The 14,936-nt window shown below is 56.2% G+C and overlaps 1 protein-coding gene across 2 annotated transcripts in view; it reads right to left on the bottom strand.

The window, feature by feature from the left end:
• Positions 1-2,082: 2,082 nt before the first annotated feature.
• The window catches only part of WFS1 (wolframin ER transmembrane glycoprotein), a 30,918-nt gene continuing 18,064 nt past the window's right edge, over positions 2,083-14,936 (bottom strand). For both annotated transcript variants that reach the window (XM_057729966.1, XM_057729967.1), the window contains 4 exons: positions 12,999-13,169; positions 11,384-11,464; positions 10,376-10,521; positions 2,083-4,653 (listed from right to left, as the gene is read on the bottom strand). In XM_057729966.1, the coding sequence (XP_057585949.1) occupies positions 2,845-4,653; positions 10,376-10,521; positions 11,384-11,464; positions 12,999-13,169 (2,207 nt within the window). In that variant the 3' untranslated portion in view covers positions 2,083-2,844. The remainder of the gene's footprint in view (positions 4,654-10,375; positions 10,522-11,383; positions 11,465-12,998; positions 13,170-14,936) is intronic.

Here is a 14,936-nt window from a genome sequence, read left to right as displayed (position 1 = left end):
TCATCTGACACCAGGCCCCCTGTTTGGATTAAGCCACCATGTTTAGCTAAACACGGTAAACATGGTTATTTTCACAAAGGTTAAAATTTCTTTTCTTTAAACAAGGTTAAATTTTTAAAAAGCTGAAAGGGACTCGTCTGGTGAGGGCCTGTGTAAAGGTTTTTTTTTTTTTTAATTTTTACTTATTGGCTGCATTGGGTCTTCGTTGCTGCGTGCGGGCTTTCTCTAGTTGCGGCGAGCGGGGGCTACTCTTCATTGCAGTGCGCGGGCTTCTCAGTGCGGTGGCTTCTCTTGTTGCAGAGCATGGGCTCTAGACGTATGGGCTTCAGTAGTTGCAGCACATGGGCTCAGTAGTTGCAGCACACAGGCTTAGTTGCTCCTTGGCATGTGGGATCCTCCCAGACCAGGGCTCGAACCCATGTCCCCTGCATTAGCAGGCGGATTCTTAACCACTGCGCCACCAGGGAAGCCCCTGTATAAAGGTTCCTAATTGGGTCTGAAGTTCCATGAATGCTTAAGTCCATTTAAAACATTCACAAAATGTTTACTGAGATTTACTAGTGCCTGACACTGTTGTGACCTGAAATAAAATTAACTAGCTTAATCCTCAAAACCACCAGTGAGACAGGCCCTGTTACATCCCCAATGTACAGAAGAGGCACCGGAGACCTGGAAAGTGTGAACCCGCCCAAGGTCACACAGCTGGGACGAGGAGTTCAAACCAGCCGGGTGGCTTCTTGTTCTCATCTGCTGCATAGGTTATTCCTGAACTTACAAATAACACTGTTTTTTGCATGGAGTTCTGTACATTTCGTTTTTAAAACAGAGTCTCATTGCTAAGTAGTTTTGCAAACCACTGACCTAGCCCAGACTTACCATTTTACAGATCAGGACACTGGGACCCGGGACAGGGGCTGAATGACCAACCTAGGGCAATCCCCGTGAGACCACAGCACCCCCTGCTCCAAGGGGGTGGCTCTGCTTGGCAGCCGAGTAGCAGCGTGGCCCAGGGGACGGGGGACCTGGCCCTGCTGCTCACATTCGGTGTGATCACCTCCCCACTGCCCAGCGAGGATAAGATGAGGTCACCTGCGTTCACTCAGAAAGCCAGGCAGCTTCCCTGCCCTCTGGACAATCAGTGGGGAGTCTGGGAGACAGAGCTGAACTGTGAACTCATTTCATGGCCTCGCAAATTTCCAGATCAGAGGGGGCGGGTGGGGCTGACATTTAACCTCTTCTCATTACCTGGGAAGAAACCTGGGAGCAAACACATGGCACAAAGGGATGCCGCCCTCCTGAGCACTTCCCAACACGTGGGATTTCAGGCAGACCCGACCAGACAGGAGGACAAACAGGAAGAGTTAGCAAGGCAGGGACGCAGCTGCCACCCGCCAAGGTGAGATGAGTCTTCAAAACGGAGGCAGCCACGCCCTGAACAAACTCCAGGCCACAAAAGAATGTGTGAAGCACTGCAGGTTTCCTGACCACAGCAAAGACCTGGGCCCACTGGGTGGGGGCACTGCCCACCGGAGGGCAGGAGGGGACTAGGCTATCCTCAACCTCAGGGAAGAAACCAAGACTGGAGGGACCCAGACAGAGGTGTCCCACTGCCCGAGGGACCCAGACAGGCATGCACCCGCACCCTGGGGTGCTAAGTTTGCTTAGGGACCCCAAGCGGCTCTAGTCCCCCTAGATGGCTCAAGTTCTGATGATAATTCTATGAAATTATCATTGTCCATCACTGAATACAGGACGATATGGTTTCACAAACAACACACCGCTGAACAACACAGCTATTGACCACAAACAGTCACGTATGTGCCCTTTCAGTGGTGATTTGAGTTTCACACATAATCACGACCATGCACACTTCACACATAGTAAGACCGATGGACAGCTAGGTGGTGGCGCAAACACCGCAGGGGCCCTTGGCCTAGTAGTGCTGGGCTTACTCACTGAGAATCAGTTCTGCTCTTTGTAACTCAAACTGCACTTGTGCAAATGTAGATACCCGTTGATTCTCTTGCACATACCAAAAGAAAAAAAAAAAGGCTTCTTTCATATAAAGAAAAGGACAGTAGATTCCATCAAAGGTTTTTATTTCAGCTGCTTCAGGACCTTGACTTCCTGCTTTCTGGCTCTGAACGTGGCCTAGCTTCTCTGGCACTGCGAAGGGATGCCCCAGGTTCCTTCTATTTCCTCGTCCTGGAAATCCACCAAGCCCCTGAATCCACCTCATTCAGGTGAGCTGAGTCCCACCAGACAGGAGAGCTGCGAGGCAGGCAGGCTGTGGGATACAGAGCTCAGGGCTTCTGCCCGTATGGCCTCTGATCTCAGAATCGGGCAGGGCCTTGGTCACATGACAGAGCAGCTCTGTAGGCCCCCAGGATCAACAAACAGCTGTCAAGGCTTACCAGTGACCAAATAAATACCAAGTGCTATCACACAGCAGCACTACTGGTTCTTTAAATAACAAACCCAAACAGAAGTAAATGAGGGGCCAGGGCGTGCATGGAGGTGATGGGGGAGGGAGGGCAGCAACCGTAAAGTGCTTTCTGGGCACAGGAATCTAGTCTAGCCTGACACGCCAGCTGCACGCGGACAGGTCAGGACTGTGGGTCGAGGCCATGCACGCTGGGCAAAGTGGGCGGAGCTAAAGAAGTCAGCCTGCTCACAGAGGTGTGAGCAGACCACACACGACAAAGGGTCTCCGAAGTCCTGCGCTTGCAAATGCGTATACACACACACACACACAGTGGTTAGTGTTGCGCCATCCAGCCGGGGGCCACACGGGGGAGGTCCCGGCAGCCACATGCACAGACACTCCTGCGATGAGACGCGTCCTCAGGCTGCCGACAGGAAGGGGAAGAAGAAGAAGTCGAAGGCGAACTTCACGGCACGGTGCACGGTGCTGCGCCAGTCCTGCTCGACCTTCACGTGCCGCCTGGCCGGCGAGAGGCGCGCCATGCAGTTGAGGCAGCTGATGGCCTTGAGCTCGAAGACGGGCCACTTGCTGCCCAGGCGGCCCTCGAGGACGGTGCTGAACTCGATGACGCTGCCCTGGCGCAGGTGGAGCAGCACATCCTTGAACTCGCTGCTGGCCCGCAGCACAATGTCCTTGGTGACGTCGTCCTCCTCGGGGCCCCGCGTGCCGTTGGCGCTGCTATAGGGCATGCCCACCGTGATCTCGAACTTGTACCGGTCGAACTTCTTGATGTGGCAGGCGTGCTTGGCCAGCAGCTTGAGGCGGCAGAGCTCCTCCTCGGCGGTGGAGACGTTGCCGGGGCTGCAGGACGGGTAGGCCTCACCGTAGAGGCAGCGCATCCAGTCGCCGATGAAGAGTGGCAGCATGTTGATGGCCGACTCGGCGCTGTTGTCGATCTCCGTCACGCGGACGTACTTGAAGCGGCCGGTCCACGTGACCCTGTGGCCCTCCAGGTGGCTACACAGGATCTGGGTGCGGGCCATGTTGGTCTCCTTCCAGGCCCTCGGCCCGCACAGGAAGCCATACTGCTGCCAGGTCAGCGTGGAGTTGTAGACCTTCATGCCCTCCGAGCGGTACACATAGAACCAGCAGAAGAGCACGATGGCCGTGATCCACACCAGGATGAGCTTGACGATGGAGCTCCGTGTCAGGGACCTGACCGTCTCCACCACAGAGAAGTTGGCCTTGGTCCACCAGCGGACCAGCAGGGGGATGCCGCAGACCACTGCGGTGACCGTGATCTTCGTGAGCTCCAGGGACACGAACCAGCGGGCCAACTGCACCACGCCCATCAGCACCAGGCCGGCCACCAGGATGGGAAGAGCGAAGAGGAAGAGGAAGTAGCCGACAGACGCGCGCACCAGCCCCAGGCCGGTGGACTCGAGCAGGATGACCACGGAGAGCTCACACCACATGAAGCAGACCAGGTAGGGGACCAGGTAGCAGTAGGTGCCCTTGAAGTTCCTCAGCTGGGCCATGCGGAAGAAGAGGTAGAGCAGGTAGACATAGAGCAGGCAGGGAACGCTGACGTTCAGGACGATGAAGTGGCCGACAGGTACCGTGAAGAAGGTCTGGCCCAGCAGCTTCAGGTAGCGCCAGTTGACAGGAACGGTGGGCAGGAGGGAGAGCAGGCCGGCCGCCACCTCGGTCACCAGGGCCCTCCTGGTGTAGGGCTCGGCCGAGGTGCTCAGGCTCATGTAGCTGGTGATGGTGAAGAAGACTGACACCACGGCCAGCTCTGAGCAGGGGATGCAGTCCTTGCTGGCGATGGGGAAGGAGAAGATGACAAAGAAGACGGACAGCAGGAAGTGGATGTAGGGCTCCAGGTGGTTCCAGCCGAAGTTCCCCTCGGCCTGCTCCACATCCAGGTTGGGCTCGAAGCGCAGGAGCAGGCTGGTGAGGGCACGGAAGCTCTCCCAGGCCTTGCTGTCCTGGAAAACCTTGAGAGTGCAGATGACCATGGAGATGAAGGACAGGTAGAAGACGACCAGGGGCACAAAGAAGGCGAAGAAGTCGATGGTGAGGTTGCTGATGATGAAGAAGAAGGCCAGGGCGTTGATGTGGTGGGTGGGCATGAGGGTGGACAGCCAGTGCACGCCCGCCCGGGAGGCCACGTCGATCAGGTACTCTTTCAGCTCCATGATAACGTGCAGGGGGTATTTGACCACCTGGAAGGAGGGGTGGAGACACAGGAGGGTGTTGGAACCCGGCCACGGCAGGAGCCCCAGTCTCTGCCGTGTCACTGCTCCCAGTCACCCGCCCCCCACCTGCCCCCACCCCCCGGCTCTGGACAAAGTGAACTCACCCGCCGTTTCAACCACGGCTGGGCCCACACAGTCCGTCCACCTGTAACACCCTCTCAGCTGGTGATGCTCCACGTGGTCCCACAAACCTTCCCTCGATTCCACCCAATCCTACAGAGCCCGCCCTCTCCCTCCCGCCCACCCCTGATCCCTGACCATCCACCAGGGTTTCCAGACTCATGAGTGCTGGTCTTCCCTGTGAGACCCTGCGCACCTGGGAGAGCTCACCTAGCCCACTCTTCCCTCCCCACAGAGCACCCGGTTGCTTGCGTCTCAGCCACCCCTACAGCGGGGACTTCACCTTCCGAGCCTCGGCTGCCCACCCATCCACAAAGGGGAGAGGAACTGCTGCTTTACCAGCCTACGCTGGGCTCTGACCATCCCAGGAGTGGGAGTGGGGACTCCAGGAAAGAGAGTTCCGCACCCACCTGAACAGAAGTGCTTCAGCTGCAACAGGGCAGATACAATGTCTTCACTTTGACAGGAGGCCCAACACCAGCTGCCTGCACCACCCACCCCTGCACACCCAACAGCTCAGAACAGACACACAACCCCCACGGCCACGTTCAAGGGCAGCCCCACTTCCTGCCTTGGGCCCCACTCCCCCAGCCTGTACACAGTGCAAAGAGCTGCAGAAACCCTCGGCCTTTTCCACCACAGAAGACAAGTGAGGCGCTGTGAGGGAGGTGAGTTGGGGAGCAGCCTTGGGTAGGAGGCAGGGGCAATTCTGCCATCCAGGGTGGCCCCCGCACCTGCCTGGTTCTCTATACAGAATCCCTGAGGCTTTTGGCCCCGACTGGGCTCCAGGGAGACGGGAGAGAAGCCAAAAGGGGTGAAAAAAGAAAGTGGCTATGGACAGTGCCAGGGCTCACACAGGGTGGCAAGGAGGAGGGCAGGGGCCCGGACCAGACCACACGTGGGAGTAGGTCCTCACAGGGATCACCCACGCATGGGGGCAGCAAAGCCCAGCTGGGCCCAGAGCCCATCCGAGGGGCTACGTGACAGAACCCCCATCAGCCCGCAGGTGAGGTGGGAGGCACGGCCTCCACCCATGCCCTGGGGACAGGCTCACTCTGCCCCACCCACCAAAGGGCCAAGGACGAGCAGGTACCCTGGGTGTGTACAGCCAAGTGCCAACACTGGGGTGTGGCTGTCATCTGCCCAAGAGCCTCAGCTGTCAACTCAGGAGGACCAGGACACCCGGGAGCAGCCAGCAGAGAGAATTCTCCAGATGAGAAGGACCCGGGCTCACAGTGAAAACAGGAATGTATAAGGCTGTGTGCGTGTGCAAAGCTACAGACACACACGTGTATGTAAAAAGAGCTGCTCTCCTCCTGTCGTGTCTGTGACAGTCCACTCACTCTGTTTTAGAATAAGCAAGAAAATGAGCAAACCAATAAACCAACTAAGGGCTCCTCCAGCTCACTGGGGCCAGCTTCCCCAGGAGCGGACACAGTGCTCAGCCCCATCTGAAGGTGGCACTAGGGAACATCGGATGCTGTAAGGTTAGCCCTGGTGGGGATTTCTGACACTTGCCGGACAGCAAATCAGTGTCTCCAAAAAGAACCTGCTCCAGCTTCCTCCGGGAGGGGCCCCTTCGGCCCAAAGCCAGACCCACCAGCTGAAACTCACCTGCGACAGAAAGAGCCCTCATGCATCAGCCGAAGCCTGCCCGGCTAGTCCCTGTGGACGGAACCTCAATAACCAGAGAGACAGGAGGCGCCCCAGAGCTGCTGTTCTCACTGCTGTTCTCTCTCTGCACAACCAGTGCTGGGCAGCTTTTGGGGAGCTAGCCTGGAGGTATCCAAGTAGCTGGCACCTTAAAATTAACCTGAAATCCTGTCCTAATGCTCAAAACCATTCACGCCAGAAAGAGAAAGACAAATACTGTATGCTAACTCATATATACGGAATCCTAAAAAAAAAAGAAAAAAATGGTACTGATGAACCCAGTGACAGGACAAGAATAAGGATTCAGACGCACAGAATGGACTGGAGAACAAGGGGTTGGCAGGGCGGGCATGAAGGGGAAGCTGGGACAAAGTGAGAGAATAGCATAGACATATATACACTACCAACTGTAAAATAGATAGCTAGTGGGAAGTTGCTGTATAACAAAGGGAGATGAACTCGATGATGGGTGATGCCTTAGAGGGCCAGGACGGGGAGGGTGGGAAGGAGTTGCGGGAGGGAGGGGATATGGGGATATGTGTATAAATACAGCTGATTCACTTTGGTGTACCTCATAGGCTGGTACAAGCGTGTAAAGCAATTATATTCCAATAAAGAGCTTAAAAAAACAAAAAAACAAAAAAAATCCAAAACCATTCACGCTACTTTTTTTTCTTTTTCTTTTCTTTTTTTCCATGAGGCCACACAATCACATGGTTGAGAGGACTTTTAAAAGACAACGGAGCTTCTAGAACCTGATGTCCAATGGTGCCAGCCTCTGCCTGCACAGTGAGGCGCCTGGGCCACTATGACCAGGAGTTCTCTCCTTTTAAGGTCCCAATTCTGTCCCCTGTACCTTCTACCCAAGCCCTGCTTCTTGGGGCCCCACCAAATTGTGAGACTGGAAACCTTTTCTGTAGAGAAAGTCCAAACAAATTAAAATGAACTTTTCTTTGAGCAGCAAAGAAATTTTTAAAAATGAGTAGTGAAGATGAATGGATAAAGAAGCTGCGGCACATATATACAATGGAATATTATTCACCCATAAAAAGGGAATGAAATTGAGTTATTTGTTGTGAGGTGGATAGACCTAGAGACTGTCATACAGAGCGAAGTAAACCAGAAAGAGAAAAACAAATACCGTATGCTAACTCATATATGTGGAATCTAAAAAATGGTACTGATGAACCCAGTGACAGGGCAAGAATAAAGATGCAGATGTAGAGAACAGACTTGAGGACACGGGGTTGGGGGCAAAAGGGAAGCTGGGAGGAAGTAAGAGAGTAGCACTGACATATATACACTCCCAAATGTAAAATGGATAGCTAGTGGGAAGCTGCTGCATAACATAGGGAGATCAACTTGATGATTAGTAATGACTTAGAGGGGTGGGATAGGGAGGGTGTGAAGGAGTCGTGGGAGGGAGGGGATACGGGGATATACATATAAATACAGCTGATTCACTTTGTTGTACAGCAGAAACTGGCACAACAGTGTAAAGCAATTATACTCCAACAAAGAGCTAAAAAAAAAAAAACATGGTGAAGAAAAAAGAAGTGAATAGGGGGACTTCCCTGGTGGTCCCAGCAGTTAGGACTCTGAGCTTCCACTAGAAGGGGCATGGGTTCGATCCCTGGTCAGGGAACTAAGATCCTGCATGTCACGCAGTGCAGACAAAAAAAAAAAAAGAATAGGGAGTCAGTTCATGAAAGGACAGGAAAGGGCACCTGGCCAGGGCTGCAGCCACCAGTCACTCTGCTAACGTGAGAAACTGAGCAAACAGCCTGTTACAACCATGGCAGCCGACCAAGAAGCCCACCGCACACCCAGCAGGTTGAGGCAAGTTCATCTCAACTAGACTCTGCTCGGACCTCAGTGAACATTCATGTGCTGGACTCAATAATTTAATGCAAAAACTGTTATGATTTTAAAATACTCCCGAATTCATCTTTAAGAAGGTTTCATCTGTCATGAAAGGTTTGAGAAGAGGCAGCTTGGAGCCCGGAACATCCACGCGGGTCACGTCAGCTCGCAGAGAGGCATCTGGCATTTTCTACTGGGATGCAGAGGCCTCCCCAGGCACACGTCCTTTCTCGGTTCTCCAGGGGGCTAATAAAGGCTGGAACAGCTTTTAGTTCCAGGAGACACCTGCTATGATTCATTCTCTCCCTTTTTTTCAAAAGGCTTTTAATGAGACAAATTGTAAAGGAATCAAAGTGCTCTGACAATTTCAAAAACTGCAAAAAAAAAAAAAAAATGGGGAGAGGGGCCTTATTTCTTCTCTTAATACTTTAAATCTCTTTTTCCCAAAAAGGACTTTCAGATATTTTACAGCACTGAGCTTATCACGCGTAAGGAGGGTGACACAGCTTGCTGTCCAAACCGGGATGCTTTTGAAAGCAAGCATTACTAGTAACCACGCCAGAACAATGCAAACTAGGATGCACAGGCCAGGACCACCTGGTCCACGGGTCTTCTCCTGCTAACCCTTTCACCTTTGACCCTCATTGGCATTTGCAGAGCACCTCCTCTTTGCCAAGAACCACAGCAAATGCTCTACCTTCCCTTTCTCACTTTAATAAGAAAACTGATGTCATTTGTGAACACACTTAGCCCAGGCCTGCCTCTGAGTGGACCTTCAATAAGAGCCATGACCTCCTGGGCCATGGTGATCCCACGTCTCAGAACCTTCACGCTGGACACCCTACCTGCGCTCAGGGGCTCACTCAGCTCACTGGTCCTGAGCGTGGCCTTCACATCCACCTCTCTGGGCTGCAGCATCTCTGTGGAACTTGCTTCCGAGTTGGCCTCCCCACCCACCGAGGGCAGATTTCTGGGCCTCCATATCCAGGCCCCAGCACGGTGCTTACACTGAGCTGTGTGTGGGACAGGGTCACACTTCCTGTCGCCTGCCCCGACCCCGCTCCCACACCCACAGCCCAGCCTACCACGCTGATGGCAGCTCACACACGTTCCCAGGCAGCTGGGGATGCACAGAGCCCCTGACAGATTCTTGGGTGACTGATGCTTCGTCTGCCCAGAGGCCCTTGCGCTGGCCGGGGCCCTCTTGGCCACTAGTGGTGATGGACCTGTCTGGGGCCAGGTAACCAGACTTCTGTAAATCCTGGTGTTCTTGGTAAAGTGAGATACAGACACAACTAATTCAACCCCATGAGCTGAACTGGGGGAAATCTGGTGAAGGGTGGTGTGGCCGCAATGTACACCTGCACCCTTAGTCACAACCACGTGACCAGGAAAACAAACGCTGTGACACCAAGGGCACAAGCGGCCACTCCTGGCTGTCAGCACACATCCGGATGAGCCGCGCTCGCTCCTTGACATCACTGCTGCTCACTGGCCAAAGATGTAAGCACACGCTACCCTCCTTCAGGTCGGCCCTTGGTCACCTCCCTGACACTCTCTCCGCACCACACCCGGCTTCCTCCGCAAGTCCCCACAGGTCCAGATAAGCAGGCACCACTGCAGGGGCCTCCTGGCCACCTGAACACAGCACTTTGCTTTTGGGAAAAGGTATCTTCAAGGCACTGACCACCACTCTGTGCCATAAACGGATCATTTTTCAAAATGACAAAGTCTAAGTGAGAGGCGGCCCCCAGCGCACGGCACCCTGCTCCCCACACGGCGTCTTGCAGGGAAAGACGAGAAAGTGCCTGTGCTTGTCCATCACGCGCCGAACCCGCCCACCCTTCCCCTCCGACAGTGTCCTTGGTTTCAGAGCCTGAGCATGTGTGAAAGGCCTCCCTTCACGAGGACGTGTCCTCATGCAGTTACAGGGACGTCCTTGCAGGACGGGCCTCCCCAGGAACAAGCTACAGCCTCCCGGGGAGCACCGGGAGGCGCAGGTGGGCACGGCCCGGGCCACGGGCCCCCCGCCGGCGCCGCCAGCCCCGCTCACCTTCAGGCGCAGCGGCAGGTCCTCCGGGCTCTTGCCCGCCAGCTCCTCGTCGTCGTCGTCCTGCAGGAACAGGTTGGCGGGGATGATGCCCTTGGCGTACTTCTTGGTGATCTCCACGAAATCGTCCAGCGCTATGTAGCTCTTGGCTGAAGCACAGGAGAGAACGCACGGGGTCTACGAGACGGCAAGCACCATCACCCCGCGTGGATGGGGCTGCAGGGGGACAGCGGCTGAGCCAGGCAAACCCCTCCCTGGGCCTGGGCAATGGGAGGAGAGAGGCAGACGGGCCTGCCGACGGCCTCCTCGCCTTGGTGATGCACTGTCCCTCCCACAAAGCGCCCCCCTCCCTAGCTCTTCGAGCCTAGGGGCTGCCTGAGCCCAGCTCCAACGCTGACCCTCCAGCCACCTTCATTGCCAAGGCCTCCCTGACCCCTTCTCTCCCTCGGCCCTGGCTCCTCACAGCACTGATGCCCTGCAGCCCAGCCGCCTACTAACCCCTCCAGTCAACACACATCCTCTGAGACGCTACTGTGTGCCGGGCACGCGCCCAAACCTTCATTACCTCCCCGCCTCCGTGCTCTGCCCTGCACCCCCCACCTCCCCACAGCGCTACACTCCTTGCTGGGTGGCCCCAGGCCTTTGCCTGTGAGGTTCGCTTGGCCTGGAGCACCTCCCTTGCCCTCCGCGGGCTAGCTGCCTCCTCATCCCCGCTGGCTCAGGCACCTGGGGTGCACACAGCCCCTGGCCTCTCTCTGTCCTGCGGGGACTGTCATGCTGACCTCTCCATCTCTCCAGAGTGCATGCTCCTGGTGGGCAGGGTCCAAATCCCAGAGTCCAGAACACTGACACCCAACCAACAGCCCCAAAGGGACTGAAAATCCATCCTGCCTCTGAGACCCTGGAGGCCAAGCCTGGACTGGCAGGAGGGAGGAGGCACGGTGTGTGGGGTGGTCGGGGCAACAGCATGGTCAAAGGTGGCGCAGGTGTGGGACTGGCGGCCGTACTCACATTCGCTGCTGACCAAGCGCTCCAGCACCCGCCTCTGCTTCTGCAGTGACTTGGGGACGGGACCCGGCGGCACCCCTCCATCTGCAGGGGACAGAGCAGATTGAGAATCAAGGCGGGCTGACTCCCCCTTTCCCTGCAGCCCCCCCAGAAACCTGCCTGTGTGCTCTGGGGCCTCCATGGCCCACTGCTCCCGGAGGGCAGAGCAAGGGCTACCCCTTGGGACTGTCACCTCTCAGCTTCTAGCCCTGAGGGTGACTCAGGCCCCACAGGGCACAGCCCATCCCGTGTATGGACACAGCCTTAGCATTGGACACACCACACTCTCCGGTCAGTGTAACCTGTCCCCATATACCTTTGCTGGCATTGTCCCCTGGCGTGATTTTCCCCTGGAGGAGACCAAGCTCCCCAGGGCCAGGGGTCAGGCCTTCTCCTGTGTCCCCAGCCCTGGTGCACAAGTCAGTTCAGTGAGTGAAGTCTGAGCCAGGCCTAAAATATTCTATCCTCTGTCCAACATCCACCCCCCACCACACCCCCAACCTGGCGGGCATTCATCAAGCTCTCCTTGCACTAGGCTCCGAGGTACGTCTTTGCAGAGGCGGATCAGGCAGGAGCTGGACCAGAGGGCAAACAGTGACAACAGGAGAGGCGGGGCACTGTGACTGAGAGGCCATGGGAGCCCCACGTGGAAGCGGCCAGCGGAGAGATGGGGGCAGCAGGTGGGGGTGGGGCTGCGGCCCTGCAGAGTCTCTGGGCTCCACACGGGGCAGCTGAGCCTGTCACGCCAAGCACACCTCTTGCAGGGGCTGCCACTTGAGCCCCAGGCCTCTTGGCCACCTCTGCTCATCCCAGAGGGGGAGGTCAGACAGGAGTCCTGTCCCGAGATCCCAGGAGAAGGGGCAGAGATGCCCACCCAGCAGTCTTCTCTGAGGTGTCAGTGGTAGCCCCAGCCCCCGGCATCCACCCCTTGGGGCAGGAGAGGTCTGGGTGAAGCCCTGGGCAGAAACTCATTTTCTGAACAGCAGGAGGCAGGTTCAGAAAACGCGAAGACTCAGAAGTCAGGTTCCCCCGCCGGCCCCCAACCCGGCCCGGGAACTGGAGAGGCCACACCCAGCCAGGGATGCCTGTTCTCCTGCCCCATCTGTCCTGGCCACTGCCCATGCCCTCTTCAGAAAGCCAGGTTAGAAGGAGGTGGGGAGGACTACAGAGGCTGGCCATGAGGTCCACCCAGAGAGGCTCTCGGGGATTTGGGGACTCAGGTCCCTGCCCGCACCTATCACCCTCCCCCACTCCCTGTCCCTTCAGGAAGAGCAGGACACCCTTGGCACGACAAGGCCTGTGGGCAGGAGGGGAGGAAACCCCAAGGGGCAGAGCAAAGCAAGGTAGAACCAGAGGAGGAAGGGCCTCTGGGTGCCCAGACTGAGGGCTGAATCGGAGCTCAGGGCACAGCTCAGGGCGGGGACCCCAGGGACAGGAGGACACCCAGGAAGGACCCTCCCTGGCCTTACAGGACACCCGTGAGGGCCTCTCAAGAAGGTCCCTGGAGCCCCTGCTTCAGCTCCCATAGGGAAGCCCCCAAGATTCCAACACAAAAGCCCAGGAGAGGCAGACCGCGTACCATGCTCGTTGACCTGGCCCACGTTCTCCAGCAGCTCCGACAGGGCCACCTGCTTCTTCTTCTTGGGGTTCAGCTTCCAGTACATGACGAGGGCCGCCTTGCGCACGGCCCGCTCCAGGTCGGTCTCGGAGGAAAGCTGCCTCACCTCCTGCTCGTTCTCCAAGGTGATGCCTGCAGGAGGGAGGCATCAGAGCCCTCATCCTACTCGCTCAGAAGCTGTCAGGGATACCCCAGCCCTGGCCAGCCCTGCTTGAGGGATTTGGGAGGGATTCCCACGAGCAGCTTTGCAGGCACCTTTGTCACCAGGGCTGAAATGAACATCTGACCAGGAGGGTGCCTGGACAAAGTCCCTGCTGGTGGGAGGCTCGGCCTGGCCTTTCTGCAGACACTCACTGAGTGGCCGCAATGGCCCAGTGCAGGGCAAAGCCTCCCCATTTTCCTGGCTCGCTCCCCTCTCAAGTTCACCCCCACGGGGACCCTCTGGTGGAGTACTGCAATCCCTGCCTTACAGAGGGAGAAACTGAGGCACACAGGGTGTCCTGGATTGCCAAGGCCACAGAGTCAGAGAGGCAGAGCCAGTCTCGAACTGTCGCGCACTGCAGTGAGCAGCCCAGGTGCAAGAGTGGGGCATCCCTGCGTCCACAGTGCTGGCCCCTCCTAGGGCAGCCAGAAGCACTATGTCCCTGCACAGACGGCCCTTTCCTAGGAAGGCAAGACCCACCCATGGAGAGACAGGGAGCAGGTTTCACAGGCCAGTCAGCGGCTGCCTTTCCTCCTGCACCCCAACCACCAGGACATCAGCATGACCCTCCCAGAGGGCAGTGAGATGGGCGATGCAGGACTGGGTTTTTTCTCCTTTGAAACATCTCCCAGACTTTCCACCAGCGTCCACATTTCTTTTATGACTGGGAAGCACTCAAGTGTGAGAACGTGGAAGGTGTGGGCCGTGTGAGGCCTGGCCCCCTCCCTCACACTCCCGAAGATCCTCGGGCCTGCCTTAGCTCCCTCATGGCCTCTGGGAACCACTGGCTCCAGCAACGAGCTGTGTGGGCTGCACTGACTTGATCAGCCAGTGCAAGGCCATTCGGCCTGCCCCGGAACAGGGAGGCTGGCTTGGTGAGAAATTCTGGCTAGCAGAATATGACCGTTCCAAGTTGTCAAAGGCATCAGCCTGATGTCCAGAGAGAGCAGATTCTACATAATAAACGTAACTTTAAAAACATGACAATGCAAAAGCAGAAGAAACAATATCAGAATACAGAGCACTTCTCTCTGGGTTTCAGGGTGATGGGTAATTTCTATCTTTATGTTTCCTATATAGTTCAAGTTTTCTTTGAAAACCATAAACACTTTTACAATCTGAGAAAAAAAGCGCCCCCATTATGACGCACCCTTTCATCTTTCTGCTGAGGTTTGAACCTTCAGGAAACACTCTTCCCTGACACAGGAGCGAGCCATTTCCCTTGGGCAGGATAACGTAGTAAGTGTCCACACACTGCCAGGCAACACGTCACCGCCCCCAACACCCACGCCCATCCCGGCAGTGACTGCCAGCCTGAGCGGGACTTCACTGGCCCATGGTCCCCAGCTTCTCGGCTCAGACTGGACAGAAGTCAGTGCAGAAAGTGCCACTCGGACCTCAGGCCCCTGTCATGTTCTCCAACTTGGCTCCAGGATCCGCTCCTCAATCTGGATTAGAACCCAGGAGACAGCTCCTTGTAGACACCACCAGTAGTTAAAGAGGATGAAAACGGCTTCGTTCCCTAAAGATCCCAGGTTATCCTCCAAAAACATCTGCATGGCGAAGCCACTCGCACAACAGAAACCACGCTCATTGCTCGACGGCAGTGTCACCATCCTCCGCAGGTTTTCCTGTTGCTATTTGAGTTGTTAATTTAGCAAAGCAGCACGACATCCCTCACACATCCCTCCAAGCCT

The sequence above is a fragment of the Hippopotamus amphibius genome, chromosome 3 (assembly GCF_030028045.1).
Source record: "Hippopotamus amphibius kiboko isolate mHipAmp2 chromosome 3, mHipAmp2.hap2, whole genome shotgun sequence".
NCBI lineage: Eukaryota > Metazoa > Chordata > Mammalia > Artiodactyla > Hippopotamidae > Hippopotamus > Hippopotamus amphibius.
This window is presented reverse-complemented; position numbering and strand designations above follow the sequence as displayed.